General features: G+C 45.5%; 2 protein-coding genes across 5 annotated transcripts in view; one reads left to right on the top strand and one right to left on the bottom strand.

Annotated features, from left to right (window-relative positions):
• Positions 1–422: 422 nt before the first annotated feature.
• On the top strand, positions 423–14,404 carry RFESD (Rieske Fe-S domain containing). 4 transcript variants are annotated; one of them, XM_062212384.1, is made up of 5 exons: positions 423–544; positions 710–785; positions 8,225–8,404; positions 8,508–8,542; positions 10,806–14,404. In XM_062212384.1, the coding sequence occupies exons 3-5, from the start codon at positions 8,230–8,232 to the stop codon at positions 11,067–11,069; spliced, it is 474 nt and encodes a 157-aa protein (XP_062068368.1). In that variant the 5' UTR covers positions 423–544; positions 710–785; positions 8,225–8,229; the 3' UTR covers positions 11,070–14,404. The 4 variants fall into 4 exon arrangements, with proteins under 4 accessions (XP_062068368.1, XP_062068367.1, XP_062068369.1 ...); XM_062212383.1 differs by having other exon boundaries at positions 701–785; XM_062212385.1 differs by lacking the exon at positions 710–785.
• Positions 14,082–18,223, bottom strand: part of SPATA9 (spermatogenesis associated 9) — a 31,969-nt gene continuing 27,827 nt past the window's right edge. Inside the window, exons 4-5 of the mRNA XM_062211961.1 lie at positions 16,160–16,255; positions 14,082–14,403 (exon numbers count right to left, since the gene is read on the bottom strand). Of these exons, the coding sequence (XP_062067945.1) occupies positions 14,116–14,403; positions 16,160–16,255 (384 nt within the window). The 3' untranslated portion in view covers positions 14,082–14,115. The remainder of the gene's footprint in view (positions 14,404–16,159; positions 16,256–18,223) is intronic.

The raw sequence follows: 18,223 nt of genomic DNA, 5'->3' as shown, positions 1-18,223 counted from the left end.
AAGTATCCAATTTTCAAACATTTGTGGACAAATAAACTCGGGCACATTAGCGTTCCTACATTTAAAAAAAACGTTCAGGATCGTCCTCTTTGGTGATAGGTATATACATATCAGTGTAGATCTCACAGTATATCACCTATATAAATTTTTGCTGAAAAGTTGTGCCTTCAGGATGGTTTACTGGGAGGCCACGTGTTTTTTTTATATGTGTGTGTGTGTGTATATGTATATATATATGTATATATATGTATGTATATATATGTGTGTATATATATATATCTCCATGGTGCTGCCTAAATGAATGGAATACCTTTCCTTCTGGTGGTTTTGTGAGGATTAATGAGCTAACATATGAAATGTGTCCAAGTAATAACCCCTCTGACAGCTAGTTTTTATCTATTGTCACTGTGTCTTCCAGTGGGATACAAGGACCGCTCTTGACTGAAACGCAAGTGTCACCCTGCAGATAAGCCTTCTGATCATGTGTGGGCCAAGTCCCCAGCCTCGGTAGAAGCGCCTGAGTCATTGCTCAGGAGAGCGACAAGTAAGTACCTTTAACTTTGTGTCTGTGTTGTGTCCAGTGTCCTTTGGAAACTCAGCTGAGTTACAATGTTTTTTTAAAAATTCAGCCTATGCTGGATAAGTATCTAGTAGTGACTGAGGGTCTATTCTGCTAATTTGTAATTTTCTATGGAATGAGCTCTTTTAGAAACCTAGTTTTAAGGACAGATGAGACGTTTTTCTTCAAGACAGCTGTGAAACAGAACAACTGAAGTTTTTCGAGGGTAAGTGTTTTCATTCTTCCACTTTTCTCTTGTTCAGTTAAGATTCTGCTGGTTTTGATCTGTTGTACATAGTTCATGATGTGATCATAGTTCATGCTGTATTCTTACAGAGTGCTGTTGGAAAGTGTTCTCCCCACAAAAGCAGTAACTGAGATATGCATAGCTTATTCAGCTACATGTGGTCATGCCACAGTGTGTATATACGTCAGCACATAGGGTTATTCGCAGAAAATACATACAATTTTATCTGTCAGTGTAACACATTTTAAAAGAAGATTGTGCTGTCTTAAAGTAGACTCAATATGCAGGCAATGTAGAGGGAGCATCTGGATAGCTCATCAGAGTAGCAGTCGTTAACATGCACCTCGTGGCCTTGTCAGAATGAGCCATGACGTCCACAGTGTTTAATTCAGAATAGCATGCACGTTAGTATTGAATAGTCACCAGCTGGCATAAATAGTGCCATATATGTGTGGGGGAAACTCTTCCTCCAAGGATGAGGTAATACTTTCTTAAGCAGAACGCAAGGCTGTCGTCTAATTCTCTGAACTCTTTATCAGTTAGCCCCAGCCTTCCTGATCACTTCTTATCAGCCCTTTCAAAGGTTCCTATGGTATTCAGGGTCCCTATGTTTTTTTTTTTTTTTTTTGGTTGGAGGCTGAACTTGGAGGAAGAACCGTATTTGGATTTCATGTGGGATTTGGGAGACCTTAATTAACATTCGCTGTTAGTCTGCGTCTCCTGTATCTTGTTACTTGCTTGATGTTTGTATTTATAGTTTTTGCCTGGAGGGAAAGATATAACTGTTCATTCTCTTCCCTCTCTGGTACCATTTTGAAATAAGCCATACTCACTTCTCAAGTTCATTCATTCATGCTTCGTGGGCAGGCACATTCCCTGAGGATACAAAGTGCAATTTTACTCCTGGGTGTTGGATCATTTGCTACATAATATATAAAGTAAGATATAACTCAGATATTGAAAGGAGGAATTTTAGATATAAGAACTAACAAAATATTTTGAGACATTTAAGAAATTTTGCCTTGCTTTTCTTCATGCATTTACCCTGCATGAAATGTTTGTGTTTTTTGCCCTTTGTTCTATGGTTGTTTGGCATTTTCTTACTGGCCTATAGGAGTTCTTATTTTCTGAACCTTAGCCATTTATTAGATGTGTTGCAAAGTCTGCATTCCTTTCTCTTCAGTCTGTCTCCCCTCCTTTCTGTTCATTGTCTCTGCCCACTGTTGTCCTGATTGCCGCTGTGTCTGCTGTGGGCGCATCTCTGCCCAGGAACACTGCCACCTGAGCCATCGTTGTATTTGGATGCCAGCCCAACCCAGTAAAACCAAATGACTACTTAGAGACACAGGCTTCCAGCCTCCTGTCAGCCGCAGCCAACCCAGAAAATAGTGGCCCTGCTTCTCTTTGCCTTTTTTTTTTTTTTAAGACAATTATTTTGCTATTGCGAAATATGTATTATTTTCCCATCCTTTTGTTTTTTCAAGTAACTGGCTTATTTAGAGCATAGATTAACAGTGCAAACTTCAGAGTACAAGTTTGACATTCCTGTAATTTTCTCAAACTTGATGTGTATAATGTTCCCTTTTTACAGTGAAGCATAGTTTCCACACGTCTCCATAAATACACATGTGCACACACGCACACACACGCGTGCCCTTCTACTTACACCTCACTTTGGGAGCGCAGACTTACAGTGTCATCTGATACCTGTCTTCCTTGTAGCTCAGAACTGCCTCTCTCAACAGAGTGGCCTGTAAATAATTCCCTTTTTCTGAAGCTCACCCCATCACACTCACATAGAGAGTTTTCTCCTAAATAGTACTTCCTCTGTTTATAAACTTGCTTTCCAAATGAGCCACGCTCTTTTCCTTCTAACATTTCAAAGCTTCCACTGTGTCATGCAGGATTAAATAACTATTTAGAGAAGCCATCAGAAAAGTCCTCCGCCCAAGGTCTGAAGCCATGGGCACTCTGTGTCTTGTTGAGAGAGCATTGAGTCCATAGTTTGTGGCTGTTCTCAGCCGGGCTCAAGCGACTGTTTTAGAGAAGTTAAATGTATTTGTGGGTGCATTAGCCTAAGACCGGGGTGGAGAAAATGACAGGTTCCTGTCTCTAACTTCCTATGAACCATGACCATGTTTCTACATTTGAAGAGGGAGGGTGTGGATAATGAAGACTCATCTTTTATAGTAGAATACTGATGTGGAGCTGAACGTGATTTGTGGTTTTGTTAAGTATCTTGCATTGTAGACAGGTGTGTGTGCGTACTTGATATCATGAGCATTTTACAGCAAACTTCTTTTTTTAAAATTAATTTATTTGAAAGGCAGAGCTACAGAGAGGCAGAGGCAGAGAGAGAGAGAGACAGAGACAGAGAGAGGAGAGAGAGATAGACCTTCCATCCGCTGGTTCACTCCCCAAATGCTGCAATGGCTACAGCTGGACCAATCTAAAGCCAGGAGCCAGGAGCTTCTTCCAGGTCTCCCATGTGGGTGCAGGGGCCCAAGGACCTGGGGCCATCTGCTTTCCCAGGCCATAGCAGAGAGCTGTATGGGAAGTTAAGCAGCCAGGACTTGAACCAGTGCCCATATGGGATGCCAGCACTGCAGGTGGCGACTTTACCTGCTACACCACAGCACCAGCTCCACAGCAAACTTCTTAATATCTCACAGCAGCCAGGTCCCTGTAGCAAATGTGGCCATTGCTCATTCACGCTCATTCATGCCCTTTCCTCTCTCACAGGTAATTCTTTGACTTGCACAGGGCACCCTTGGATTCATTGCAAGCTGCCTGGGCCTTTCTGTAATTTCCAATCCAATTAAATAAATACACAAAATGATTCAAATGGAACTGAAAATGAAAATATTGGACAAAACCCAGCCTTGTCATTACATTTTGTTTTGGAAGGCTTGTGTCTCATGCAAACATAGAGTATGTGAGGTTGACAGAGCGTGCGTGTCCCTTCTTTAAGGCTCAGTGTATGCACCACGTTGCGTTTTGAAGAAGAGCTAATGTTACACAGTCTCGTATGTGAATCGTCATTCATTCAGGGACCGGATCAGCTTTGTAGCCCTTGAGCCTGTCCCTGTGAACCATATTGAGATTCCTTAGTCTTGTTTTTTTTCTTTTCATTTCTATATATGAAGAGATAGATAAGAGAAAACTTTTGGAAATGGAGGGGAAAGGGTATAGCTTATGTTCTGGAGGTATGCTCTTACTTACTGCTAGTTCTTGGACACTGCCCAGTATTGGATTTCTAGGAGAATGCAGATGTAGGGTGGAAGTAAACTTAGAGAAAGGGGCACAAAGCATGCCCAGCTCCTTATGGAACAAAAGTCTGAAGAAGATCGGAGTTTACTAGGATGCCCAGGTTTCCTTCCTGTATCATTCGTTTAATACACAGAGCTGGCCAGCATTCGAGTGGCTTTTACATGAGTGTCTACCCTTGCAACCTGAGGAGGCTATTGGCTAGACAAGAAAACAGAGAATGAAGTTCATGTGAATGGTAGATCAGTTATACCCTCCACGGGTCTCGTCTTCAGTGTCTCTTCCACTTGACCTCTGATGCTGAAGTGCCTTGTGCCCCTCCCCAAGTGATTGCATGGAATTCTGTAACTTGGGAGCCACCACATTTCTCCTAGTGACTCTCAGCTCTAGTGTCATATTCTCTGCCTGCTGACTTGATTCCTCCATTGCTCTTAATTTCCCATACCCACAGAAATAGCATTGCTGTCTCAGCCTTCCCTGTCACGTTCCACCTAGTTGTACAAGCCTAGAACTTGGGAGCTGCTTCTTTGGCTGTGGCATGTCATTCATTCCAGGTCATCAGCCCAACTTCTCTGGGCCTCTGATTCTTCACTCTGAAATTAAAATAATAATAATAGTGCCATCCTTTTAGCAATATGCTGGGGCAATTAAAAGAGGTAATAAATAAATGTGAAGCCTTAATTTTTATAGGTACTGCTGTTATTGGTGTTATCCACGCCTACTCTGAGTCAACACCCAGTTCCAAGCTACCAGCTCCATCATGGATCACTGCAGTGGCTTGCTTGCTTGCTTGCTTGCTTTCATTCATTTATTCATTCACTCATTTATTTGAAAGACATAGTTATAGAGAGAGAGATAGAGCCAGAGAGAGAGAGGTCTTCCATCTGCTGGTTCACTCCGCAATTGGCTGCAATGGCCAGAGCTGAGCTGATCTGAAGCCAAGAGCCAGGAGCTTCTTCCAGGTCTCCCACGTGGGTGCAGGGGCCCAAGGACTTGGGCCATCTTCTACTGCTTTCCCAGGCCATAGCAGAGAGCTGGATCGGAAGTGGAGCAGCCAGGACTCGAACTGGCACCCATGTGGGAAGCTGGCACTGCAGACTAGGGCTTTAACCCACTGCGCCATAGCGCCGGCCCCTGCAGTAGCTTTCTGATTTCTGTGCTTCCGTTCTTACTGCGCTACAGTCCGTCCTCCTCAGAGCCAGGACACTTGTGGCGCACGGCCCTGCCTTGCCCCATGGAGCAGCTTCCCATTGCTCTTAGGACAGAACCCACATGCCTTGCGGCAAAGCCTGGCTTCTGCCTGTTGACCTGTCTTGCTGGTTACAGCCCTTTCATTTCCTCTGATTTACCAAGCCTTTTCTCTCCTTCAGGCTTCTGTATTTCCTGTCCTTTTGGTTTGGAATTCCTCCCCTGCCCCAGATCTCAGCATGTCCAGTTTCTGTGCTTTTCAGGGGCTCAGCTCACCTGTCCTCCCAATGACTTTCCCAGGCCTGTTCTTTGCAAAACTGCCTTCCCTGTGACTCTCCCTCTCATTTTACCTGGTGTGTTTTGGCGTGTGGACTTTGCTGATGGTGTGCATTTATTTATTTATTTATTTATTTTTTAAAGATTTATTTATTTGAAAAGCAGATTTAGAAAGAGGCACAGAGAGAGAGAGAGACAGAGAGAAATCAATCTTCTATCTGCTACTTCACTCCCCAAATGTCCACAACAGCTGGAACTGGGCTGATCTAGATCCAGGAGCCAGGAGCTTCCTCCAGGTCTCTGACATGGGTTCAGGGGTCCAAGAACTTGGGCCCATCTTCCACTGCTTTCCCAGGCCATAGCAGACAGCTGGATCGGAAGTGGAGCATCTGGGTCTCAAACCGGTGCCCATATGGGATGCCGGCACTGCAGGCAGTAGCTTTAGCTGCTATTCCACAGCGCTGGCCCTGGTGTGCACTTATTGTCTTCATGTGTGTGTTTACTTATTACTGATCGCACCTTCTAGAATGTAATCCTGGGGAGGGCACACACCTCTGTCTTGCTTCCTGAAGTGCCAGCCCCGTGGTTTGTATTCAGAACTCCTGCATCCAAAGATTGTCTCTCAGGAGTAAGAACTTCATTGAAAGAGACTCTGAAGAGCCACTGTTGCAAGCTGTCTTTGTATTTGAGAACGCCGCTGTGCTAGAGCTTATTGTCCGTGGCCACTCTTGGAGAATTTTGCCTGCTTGCTCTCTTCAAACATAACCCTCCCTAACTAGGTAAGAGAAGCTTGCCCGCCAGTGTCCCAGAGGCGAGTCTAATTCCTGCTCCCTGGCTCAGCCTTTCATTCCTGTCATACAGGGAAGGAACTGAAGTAGCCCTGCTCTGAGACAGTGCCTCGGTCCACAGAGGATCTGGAGCCTGAGGGTGACCCCTCGCCCCCACTCACCCTGCGGAGTGAGCTTGCAGGGCTGGGCACTGTCTACAGGGTTGAGGATTCCCACTCTGCTCCAAGGGCAGAAACCATGCGGGCATTGTGATAATGAACTTCCTAGGAGCTAAAGGAATAGGCAAGATCCGTTGGTCTTAGTTTATGTCCTGTGATTTCTTTTTCATTGTGTGGCAAGATTCAAAATAAAATCTTGCCCAATAAGGTCTCTTAGAAATGGGATGTATAATTTTATTCTGAAACTTTCATTTAAAAAAAAAAAAAAAAAACTTACATGCCCCCAGGGAAGACCCTGAGAAAAATCCTGTATTGGTGGCTGCAACCCTGACAAGGATGTGTCTTGATGTTTCATTCTAACATGGAACTAGCCATCTGTGACTGTGTTCTTAAAATATGCAGAAGGTTGGGGCCAGTGCTGTGGTGTAGCAGGTAAAGCCGTCCCACCTACAGTACCGACATCCCATATGGACGCTGGTTCCAGTCCCGGCTGCTCCACTTCCCATCCAGCTCTCTGCTATGGCCTGAGAAAGTAGTGCAGGATGGCCCAAGTGCTTGGGCCCCTGCACCTTCGTGGGAGACCTGGAAAAAGCTCCTGGCTCCTGGCTTCGGGTCTGCATAGCTCCAGCTGTTGAGACCATTTGGGGAGTGAACCAGTGGATGTAAGACTCTCTCTCTCTCTCTCTCTCTCTCTCTCTCTCTCTCTCTCTCTGCCTCTACCTTCGTAACTCTGCCTTTCAAATAAATAAATAAATCTTTTTTAAAAAAAATATGTAGAAGGTCTCCAGGTCACTTTCAGACAACTAGGCAGAATATCTGTATTGCCTGCCAATCCTGCTGTAAAGATTAACTGAAGAGAAAGTCATCTCTGGGTGCCTAAAATAAGGCAGAAGAAAGTAAAGACCATTTCACTGTGAAGTAAGAAAATGAAAGGTGCCCACCCGCACCTCTGCCTCCGCCCAGCTGCACCTGTAAGTTAGCTGCGTACTCTCAGCTAAACCACATGAAGCACCTCAGTCCAGGGGCCCAAGACTACTCAGATGATCGGAGAATCCTCTTTCCACAGAAGGAGGAAAGCAATGCAGACAATAAGCAGATGTTGTTTAGCATTGGATTTGTATGTGTTGATTTGAGAAACAGTTCCCATCCACTGGTTCACTCTCCAGATGCCTGCAGTGGCAGGTGATGGACTGGTATTGGAGCCAGGAGCCATGAATGGACACACAATCTGGGTTTCCCACGTAGGTGCCCGGAGCCCAATTACTTGAGCCATTATCTTGGCCTCCAAGGGTCGGCCTTAGAGGGAAGCTAGAGTTAGAAGCCAGAGCCAGGAATCAAACCCAGGTACTCTGCTGTGGGACACACAGGTTTCCCAACCACAAGGCCAATGCCCCTCCCTCCCCACAGTACTGAAATGGATGAGAATAAAAGACAATGAAACAGTACTCTGTGCCTTAGGAATTCAGACAATGTCCATGTTAAGCCTTGAAATGAATCTAATACAAGACTAGGCTTAGAGTGAGGAGTCGTCCCTAACTGTGGCAGGCCTTAAGTGCCTGCAGCTTGGCGTGATGGCGATAATCTAGTATTTATAGATGTTTTATTTGATATAGCTACAGAAAAATACATCCATTCATCTCAGGAAATCCAAGACTGCCCTTACGATTCCGTTTGTGAATTAAGTGGTAGCCACACTAGGGAAGGCCATTCGCAATTTTCTGTCTTTTCCCTTTTCATTCAGCCAGCATGGATGCTGATGGCCCCCAACAAGCTCCTGAACAGCAGGAGTATTCTTCTGTCTGTGTGGGCACCGAAGATGACCTTAAGAGACGGGAGCGGATGACAGCCGTGGTCCATGACAGGGAGGTGGTCATTTTCTACCACAGAGGAGAGTACCACGCCATGGACATCCGCTGTTACCGTAAGACTTTTCTTGTTCTCCTAAAACTTGAGTTCATGAGCCACAGCACTCTCCCAAGTCAGTGCCTTTAGTGACGGGGTGTGATATCGCATTTCCCTTTCAGATTCAGGAGGGCCTTTACACTTGGGAGAAATAGAGGTACGTGAAATTAAGTTTATTCTCAACCAGCTCAGTTGTATCCTGTTTATATTCTCTGATTTCATTTTCTCAAAATAATTTTTGTTTGGGTTTAACAGCTATATTTTATTGCTTTGGACATAATTGCCAATGTTCTTTATAGTCTTGTAGTGCGAAGAAAGCCATTGCACAGGGAAATATGCATGTCTTTTGATATAACAGTTATACTCAGAGATGGCTGTCCTGTGGCTATAACTGCACAAATGTTTATTATATAATATAGGAATGGTTTGTTGCAGCATTGTTCATTAGAATGAAAAATTGAAGGTGACCTAAATGTTTTTCTAAGACTTATTTATTTATTTATTTTAAAAGCAGAATGAGAGAAAGGGAAAGAGAGAGATCTTCCATCTGCTGCTTCACTCCTCCAGTGCCTGCCACAGGCAGGAGTGGGCCAGGGCAAAGCCAGTAGCCAGGGACTCCATCTGGGTCTCCCACATGGCTGCCTGGGGTCCAAGCACTTGGGCCATCATTCGCTGCCTTCCCAGGTGCATTAACATTGAGCTGGATCAGCGGCGGAGCGGCCGGAACTCAGAGTGGTGCCCTGATATGGAATGCTGGCATCACAAGCAGCTATCTTAACCCCCTGCACTGTAACACCAGCCCCAAGCTCCAGGTTTGAACGATGCGATCCTGGTGAGGTAAATTAAGATTCAGCCATGCTGTGGAATGTTATGTAACCATTAAATCAGTGAGATAGAACTGTGTGTGAGTGAAAGAACCAAGTCCAAGAATAAGAGTTCTAATGAGATTCCATTTTTAAGTCAAACATGATATAATTTTATTTTGAATACATTGCATAATTTTCACTTTTATGACTATATATTTACTTTTTATAATAAAAACATGTAAATTATGCTTTTAAAGAAAGAAGCCACACTTTGAAGTCTTCCCTGAAGAAGAATGGCTAGTGGCTAAAACTAGTCATCTGATTTCTTACTTTTGTGGCTGGCACTGTGGTGTGGTAGGTTAAGCCTCTGCCTAAGGTGCCAACATCCCATATGGGCTCTGGTTCAAGTCCTGGCTGCTCCTCTTCCAATCCAGCTCTCTGCCGTGGCCTGAGAAAGCAGTAGAAGATGGCCCAAGTCCTTGGGCCCCTGCACCTGCATGGGAGACCTGGAAGAAGCTCCTGGCTCCTGGCTTTGGATTGGCCCAGCTCCCAGCCATTAGGGCCATTTGGGGAGTGAACCAGCAGATGGAAGACCTCTCTCTTTGTCTCTGTCTCTCTTTCTGTAACTCTACCTCTCAAATAAATAAATGAACAATTTTATTATTTCCTACCTGACCCTGATCTCTCTGTCTCCCTCCCTCATATTTTGCCCTTCCTCTTCCGCCAGCCCCTCCCCTCCTCTCTCCTTCTGTCTGAGTTGGAGGTAGCAGCTTGAACTCAGCATTTCATTCTCTCTACACTTGGCATCCATTTGGTCCCACACCTGTGCTTCTGTTGAAGGACACATGTGTATTTAAATTATGAAAATGTCAAAGCGTGCAGAATCGGCATTATGGAGGGGAAATGTCGGCACCCACTGATGATAACGTCACAGAATTTCCCCAGCTTCAGTCCATAATGAGAGCTGTAAGCCCGTGCACTCAAAGTGGTGTCCCTAGATCAACAGCCTTGGAGGCACAGGGAGCTTCTCAGACTGGCAGATCTGGACATACATACACATACACACACACACACACACACGTACACGCACGCACACACACACACGCACGCACATGCCACCATTTCATAAGATCCAAGGGAGCCTCCTGCTCTTTAAAAGTTGCAGAAGCTCTTCATTAAGACAGTTAAAATGTTGGCAGTTGACTTCTCTGGGTCACAGCTCACGTTCCCATTAACCCGGGCACTGGTGCCTTTCGTAACCCCTTCTGACTGTGTATCTGGAGCTCCGGCTTTTCTAGCAGCCACTGAAAACTCCCCAAGCAGCCCTTGAAGCCCTTGCCCCACTTCTGTCAAGCAAGAGGCATTGAGACAGATCACAGCCCTGCCGCGGTCACGTGAGGCGATTGCTGGTGTCTTCCAAGAACTCCAGCTCCCCGGCTGCCAAAGGACTGGCAGCGACTCCTCTCAGACGGAGTTCTGCTTCATACTGAATAATTCGTACGGAGAAGCTGCTTGCTTTAACCTGCTTCTTCGACAGTGGACTCTGTCCAAGTCTGAGGTTTATCATCAGCAGGTGAAATGTCAGACTCCTACAGCATCTCTTTCTCCCCCTAGGATTTCGATGGCCGAGCATGTATCGTTTGCCCCTGGCATAAATACAAAATCACTCTGGCAACAGGCGAAGGACTGTACCAGTCTATAAACCCTAGAGATCCAGCAGCTAAGCCCAAGTGGTGCTCCAAAGGAGTAAAGCAGAGGATCCACACAGTGACAGTGGACCGGGGGAACGTGTATGTGACTCTCTCCAAGGAGCCTTTTAAGTGTGACTCCGATTTTTATGCCACCGGAGACTTCAAAGTAATTCGGAGTTCTTCCTGATAGAAATGTATGCCAATGAGAAATGTGTATGCTTGAAAATATTTTAGAATAACTTTGCCACAACATGAAAAATGTTTTTTTTTTTCTCCCAACATAGGCACAACTATTACTTACCTTTTAAAAATCATAGAAATGAGAGGGGTTTAAAAGCACAGGTACTTGGGATGATGTAAGTGATGTGGACAATGAATTTATTAATTTTTAATTCAAGTTCTTGTCTCCTGCAGAGATAGGACTATTAAGCAGAGACTGGTATTGTGTGCAGATAGGAACAAAGTTTACTTGGCAGTGGGGATACAAACATAGATTCCCATGCGAGTGTGGCCCACCCTACACAGAGAAATACACAACATGAGTGGCCTAAAGAGTTGCCCCTCAACTAGGAGACAAGAAAAACTGAAAACAGCACTCGGAGGTGGGAAGGTCTGTCTGAGAATAGGAGGATGGGAGAGGTATGTCTGAGCACCCACAAAACTGGCGTGGTACCACCAGGCAAGATCCAAGGTGGAAAAGAGCACTTTCCCATCTTCCAACACCTTTTATCTCATATGACTCAGATGCATCATGGGAAGGCAGGTGCTTTGACTGGCAAGTAGTTGTGTACATGTCGTGGAGGGAGTGGCTTATGAATTCCAGCTCAATAGACCCAACTAGTTGCATGCTTATTTATCCCACATCGTAAGGATTATCATCATGATCCACAGAATACGTTTCATGCAATTCTCTCAATAGATTAGAACCTGAAGGTCACAGGTTTGGGCTGTTGGATTTCAGAAAGATAAAAGTAATTTGAAGAATAGGTAAGTAAGTAAGATTTAGTAGGAAAATGTTTGTAAAGGAGAAACAAACCCCTATTTGATATAACAGACTTAATTCTGGAAAAGCAGTAGTATCAACAAAGTAAACAAACAGTGTCATGTAACTTCGGCAGCTCTCAGCATTCTTCCTTCTTGGTCTCCTTGATACCCCTACAATCATAATTGATGCTATTTTTATACTGTTTAGATAAAATTTAAATATACTCAGGTGCTCAAATTTTAGCTGGACAATTCCCTCAAACATATAGTGGATTTTTCACACTTAAAACGCTTCCATGTCTGTGCCTCTCAGGTTTACCAAAAAAAATTTTCAAATGCCTCAAAAAATGAGATCAATTTACATGCCGAACTTAAAAATAAGATCCTAACCAGTGTGCTAGACATCCAAACCAAAAGTCTGGCTCAGTTTCTTTATGGCCAAGGCAGATTCTTGAAGAAGCTACACACAGCTGCTGCCTAGCTGTGAGAGACAAAGTCTCCCACTCAGCCAGGGTAATTTGAATTTCTGTGTGAAAATTTCAAATAAAGGAGATTTTAAAAAATTTTTAGACAACTCCATTCATGTGTGCACAACTGAGAGATTGCCATAATGTTCACAGAGAAAAGAGAGTTAGGGTTTCCTACCTTAAAGAGTTCACAGGCAGGGGTGATGTTCAGGTGGCTCACTTGGTTTTACCATGCCAGTTATTTATGGCCAGCATTGTTCTGGTTGCCCGGTGCCCCCACTGGCTGAACCAGTTATTAAGTACTTTGATTAACACACTGGGTGCCAGTCATGCAAAACTCAGCAGCAAAGGGGCCGGCATTGTGGAGCAGTGGGGTAAGCCCCTGCTTGCAATGCCAGCATCCCGTAGCAGAGCACTGGCTCAAGTCCCAGCTGCTCGGTTTCTGACCCAGTTCTTTGCTAATGTACCTGGGAAGGCAGCAAAAGATGGTCCGTGTGCCTGGGACCCTGTCACCCAAGTGGGATGGAGTTCTGGGCTCCTGGCTTCTGCATGGACCAGCCCTGGCTGTGGTGGCCATTTGGGGGAGTGGACCAGTGGATGAAATCTCTCTCTGTGTCACTCTGCCTTTCAAATAAATAAGTAAATATGACAACAACAACCCTGAGCAGCACGTAAGAAGAGTAAGTGGGACCAGAAAGGAACAGGATGAGAATGAACTTAGGAATTCAGAGTGAGAAGATCTGTTCATGAGGTTGGGATCCCCAGTCTCAAAGCACAGTAATCTAAACACCATAGGAGTGAGTTCCGAGTCCAGTTCTACTCAACATTATAAGGGCCTGCCCTGAACTCTTCCCCTGGGTTTTCCTAAAAAATTGTGAATAAGGTATGTCGTAGAAAGGCTGTGCTGACTGAGCCCCGTGCCGCATGTGTTATGTTTCCTTCTCTGTTGGGTTATGGACAGCAGGGGGGACCCTGCACTTCCTGCTCATTTTCCAGACTACCAAGCTTGGACTTCCTAGAGATGCTCTTGGTGGCACCAGGCACAGAGAGTACCCCCTCTCTCAGGGGAGTGCACCCCAGGTCTTAACACATTCCGGAATGTGCATGGAGAAACCGGAGTACCTTCTGCGGGCAAAGGCAGGGCCAGTATCAGCAGCTGTGTTTCTCAGGGGCAGTGGCAGTAACTGGAGCCTGGGTTTGGTTTCTCTGTTCTAAGTGTGTGTCCCCGTGTGTGGAAGTACACCCTGCCAGGTCCTGTCCTCGTGTACAGACCTGGTCTCCCCAGATGTGTAAGTAATAGTTTGCTTTATAAACACAGCATTCACGAACTGCGAGCCCTTCGTAACTTTACAGGTGAGTTCTGGAAGAATAATAGGCATTCAAACTGCAGCCTGCAGACAGAAAATACACACCCTCTGTTTGTTTAACCTCCTAAAAAGATATATAGCACTTTGATAGGGTTTTTTTCCTGCCAAATAAATAGACATTTGAAACCGATCTTTAATAAAAACATAAACACACCTGCTGTCTGATAAACCACGGTCTAACCCACCAAATGGTGAATTTTCTTATCAATTAGAGATCATATAGCCATATGTGTATTCTACATCAACTCCATTTTATTTTCCCTGCCATATAAACACTAAGAGTGACACTGACACAGCAGTCCCCTGCCCCCGCCCCTTTTCCAAAAGCAGAGCATTCCAGTGTTGGCAGGTGCGAGGCGCCAGTGGACAGACGAGTCTCGGGCTCTGCTGAGTGATATTTGTGTTCAGACCCTGCTCACTCATTCATTTCAGTTGACTGGTCAAACACCGAATGTAAGACCTGGATCTTGTTACTCCGCTTAGGAGCAGGAGGCTTGGGGTCCTGTGAAATGTGGTCCGGCTTCTCCGGCAGTGACCTGTAAGGTTTGGCTTTGATTCCACCATCAGGAAACTCGGGCTCCACAAGTATGGGCTCGGAAAAGGCTTTTCTGGAATGTTCGCCCTGCTCTTGGTTTTGCCTAAAGGACTCCTCTTCTTGCAAGATGGTCTTTACCTTCTCCAGGACAGCATTAACACAGACGGCCTGCGCGACAGAAAAGCTTTGGGAAGTCGGGTTTCTTTTTAAGCTCCTAACTACAGAGGAGTCGCTCCACACACTGTTCAGAATTAAAGCCACTGATGTCCACCAAAGAAGCACTTCCCTCCAGGAACCTTAAAACCTTGTATGTGGGGCCGGCGGGTGGCACTGCGGCATAGAAGTTTAAGCTTCTGCCTCCAGTGCCGGCATCCCATATGGGCGCCGGTTGGAATCCTGGCTGCTCCACTGCCAATCCAGCTCCCTGCTAACGTGCCTGGGAAAGCAGTGAGAGATGGCATAAATGCCTGGGCCCCTGCACCCGCGTGGGAGGCCTGGATAAAGCTCCAGGCTCCTGGCTTCAGCCTGGCCCAGCTCCGGCCGTGGTGGCCATTTGGAGAGTGAACCAGCAGATGGAAGATCTCTCTCCCTCTGTATCTCTGCACTTCAAATAAATAAATAAATCTTTAAAAAAAAAAACAAAAAACAAACCTGTATGTGTCAGTGGAGATGTATTTTATGTCTCTTTCCCGACTCACTATATGTCTTACCTCTTTCTTCATCTGCCTTAATGAACTATTTTTCTGAGTGATGAGATTTGCCCCCAAACATGTTGATATCTCAAAAGAAGGTTGCTTACACCTGGGTGTACAGTGGGAAGGCTACAGGGGCTTTTGGTTAAGATCTTAGGAAGCCAGTAGATGGGTGATGGCTCAGCAAACCTGTGATCCACTCCCCACCCCCACCCCCAACAATGCCATCCAATACCTTAAGGAGAAGAGTATCAAAACAGAAAAAGAACTTGAAATATTCAGAAACACCAAGGGACTCTACTTATTAAACCTACACATACCGTTGTCTCATAATGGCAAGTATTTAAGACAAGCAATAAAAATAGACAATGCCCTGAAAATTTTACAAAAGAAATGCTTCAAGGTAACCATGCGTGCGTTTAGAAGGTTTTCCTGAAGAGGTAACAGCAGCTGAAGGATGCAGGGCCTCGTGCTCCACCAGCCTGGGCTGGGGGTCCCACCCCTCTCCTCCCTCGCCTGCTTCTCACTACGGCGTGCAGTGAGGATGAGCCTCTCATCCTCACTGAAAGGGAGGAGGCCGGGAGGGAAGCTCTGGACAAGTTGCTCTCCCCATGTAGAGAGAAAGGGACTGTTTCTGGCCTCTGCCTGTCTTGCCTTCTTGCTGTGGGACAGTGATATGGGTGCAGTGACTGAGTAGGAGGTCACAGATCCAGGGACTGAAAACAAGTTTCTAGAGGGAAAAAGAAAGGCCTGGTGTCTGTCTGCATTCAGGCTGCTTTAGCAAAACACCGGCAGCTTACAAACCACAGAATGTGCCGCTCACCGTGGCGGCTAGGAAGCCCAGGGCGGTGGCAGACCTGGTGTCTGGAGCAGGCAGCCTTTTGGATGCATGGAGGACATTTCTGCATGGGTGGCCTCTCTCAGGCCACCGATCCTATTCCTGAGGGTTCCACCAAGGGACCTACCTGTGTATACCAGCACTTTGCAAATGCTTTGACCCTGAAGTCTGCCAACAGCAGTAAACTTTATAAAAATAAGATGATTTTAGTTATGTAAACAAATTTTTGATTTTTGGTGGACTGGCTTGGCTTCTCCGAAAGGTAAACTGTTAAGATAAAATGAGTTTGAGTAACAGGAGAATGGTGCTTTCGTTTGTACATACACTATTGTACGGCGTCATCACTGGCATTAGGAAAAGAAACGTGTAGATTCTAGTGATTGTCCTGGCTTACCAAATAAATGAGAGCTGCGTAGGAAGCGTACATTATGCTGGTTAAGGCTGTCTTCGCCGGAAAGGAAAGGATTTCAAACAAAGAACTGCTCTGGGCCTGCAAACACAGAGGAGATGGAAATAAAACAGCATTTGTCAGTGTTTCCGCAGTATATTTTGCAAACTGAAGTACTATTCTGGGCTGTTTTCACATTGTGGAAATATATTAGTTCACTTTTCTCCTTTTCACAAGGAGATGCTTTCCTTCGCATGACACATCTATGAGAGTGCTTCAAAAGCTTCACGGAGAGTGGAACAAAAAGATGTTGATCTTGGTGGAAAAATTTGGAAATCCATGCATTCATGGGGTCTTCACAAAGTTCATGGAAACGTATATAATGAAAAAAAATGCATGGATTTCAAAATGGTTTTGCACCAAAATAACCTTATCTTTTTTTTTTTTTAAAGATTTATTTATTTATTTGCAAGTCAGAGTTACACAGAGAGAGGAGAGGCAGAGAGAGAGAGAGGTCTTCCGTCCGATGGTTCACTCCCCAATTGGCCACAGTGGCCGGAGCTGCGCCGATCCGAAGCCAGGAGCCGGGAGCTTCTTCCAGGTCTCCCACATGAGGGCAGGGGCCAAGGACTTGGGCCATCTTCTACTGCTTTCCCAGGCCATAGGAGAGAGCTGGATGGGAAGTGGAGTAGCCGGGTCTCGAACTGGCGCTCATATAGGATGCTGGCGCTTCAGGCCAGGACGTTAACCCACTGCACCACAGCACTGGCCCCAATAACCTTATCCTTCAATTCCACTTTCCGAAAAGCTTTTGAAGTACTCTTGCATAAAAACTCATTTCCAAAGTTCAAATTACTTTTAACTTTTTTACAGTTACCAGCTGTGCTCACTAGGCGGAGCTGCTATGCGCGTTAGAAAAACAGTCTTTGTTCAAATTCATGTCATCATTCTTTACTACATTATTCACAACCTCAATTAAGCAAACAGCCATCAGAATACGGAGCATTTCCTGGAGACGAATGGTGCTCCTGGAAACGTTAACCATGAGACTGCTGCAGGCCAGCATTCACTTAGGTGCGCATGAAGCTTCTGGAGACGCTCTGTGCCCAGGAGCAGGCATGTCTGTCCGAAACACAGAGACGGTTTAGGCCAGCATTGAATTTGCCTCTCAGATGCTCATTTCTGACAGCAGGTGTACGGGTCTCGGATGGATCTCTGTAACATGCTCAGTTTAAGGGCACTACACAGTCTTCCAGGCCCCACCGCTGTTGCCCTGAGCAGGAGATGAGCTGGGGACGCCAGGAAAAACATCCCCTTCCCATTGGGCAGTGAAGTTAGTGGCAGTTAGCCATGCTCCTCTGAAATAAGAGCCAAGCCACTCAGGGGCTCCAGTGGGCCTCCAGATGGTACAGGCTACAGCCAATAAAACCATGGACATGCACAGCAGAATATGTGCCCAAGCCAGAAAGAACACTGCAGATGCATTCATTAAAAATTTACAACACTGAAAAAAAAGCGGAAACAATCAACAACAGAATGGTTGAAGAAATTGTCCTATATCTACCTGATGGCATATTATGCAATTTTTTTTTATTTTTTATTTTTAAAGATTTATTTTATTTATTTGATAGAGTTACAGAGAGAGGTCTTCCATCTGCTGGTTCTCTCCCCAAGTGACTGCAACAGCCAGAGCTGAGCTGATTCGAAGCCAGGAGCCAGGATCTTCTTCCAGGTCTCCCACGTGAGGGCAGGGGCCCAAGGACCTGGGCCATCTTCTACTGCTTTCCCAGGCCATAGCAGAGAGCTGGATTGGAAGAGGAGCAGCTGGGACTCGAACTGGCGCCCATGTGGGATGCCAGCACTGCAAGCTAGGGTTTAACCCACTGTGCCACAGCACCAGCCCCTTCACTTTGTTCTTAAAACAATCCTATGATGTTGCTGTTATCGTCATCCCCATTCCATAATGGAGAAAATGAAAAGGTGAACAGCAAACTTGCCCGCGGTAACACAGCCAGCCTGTGGCAAAGTTAGATTTAAACTCAGAATCTTATGGCCGGCGCCGCGGCTCAC

This window comes from Lepus europaeus, chromosome 15 (genome assembly GCF_033115175.1).
Source record: "Lepus europaeus isolate LE1 chromosome 15, mLepTim1.pri, whole genome shotgun sequence".
NCBI lineage: Eukaryota > Metazoa > Chordata > Mammalia > Lagomorpha > Leporidae > Lepus > Lepus europaeus.
This window is presented reverse-complemented; position numbering and strand designations above follow the sequence as displayed.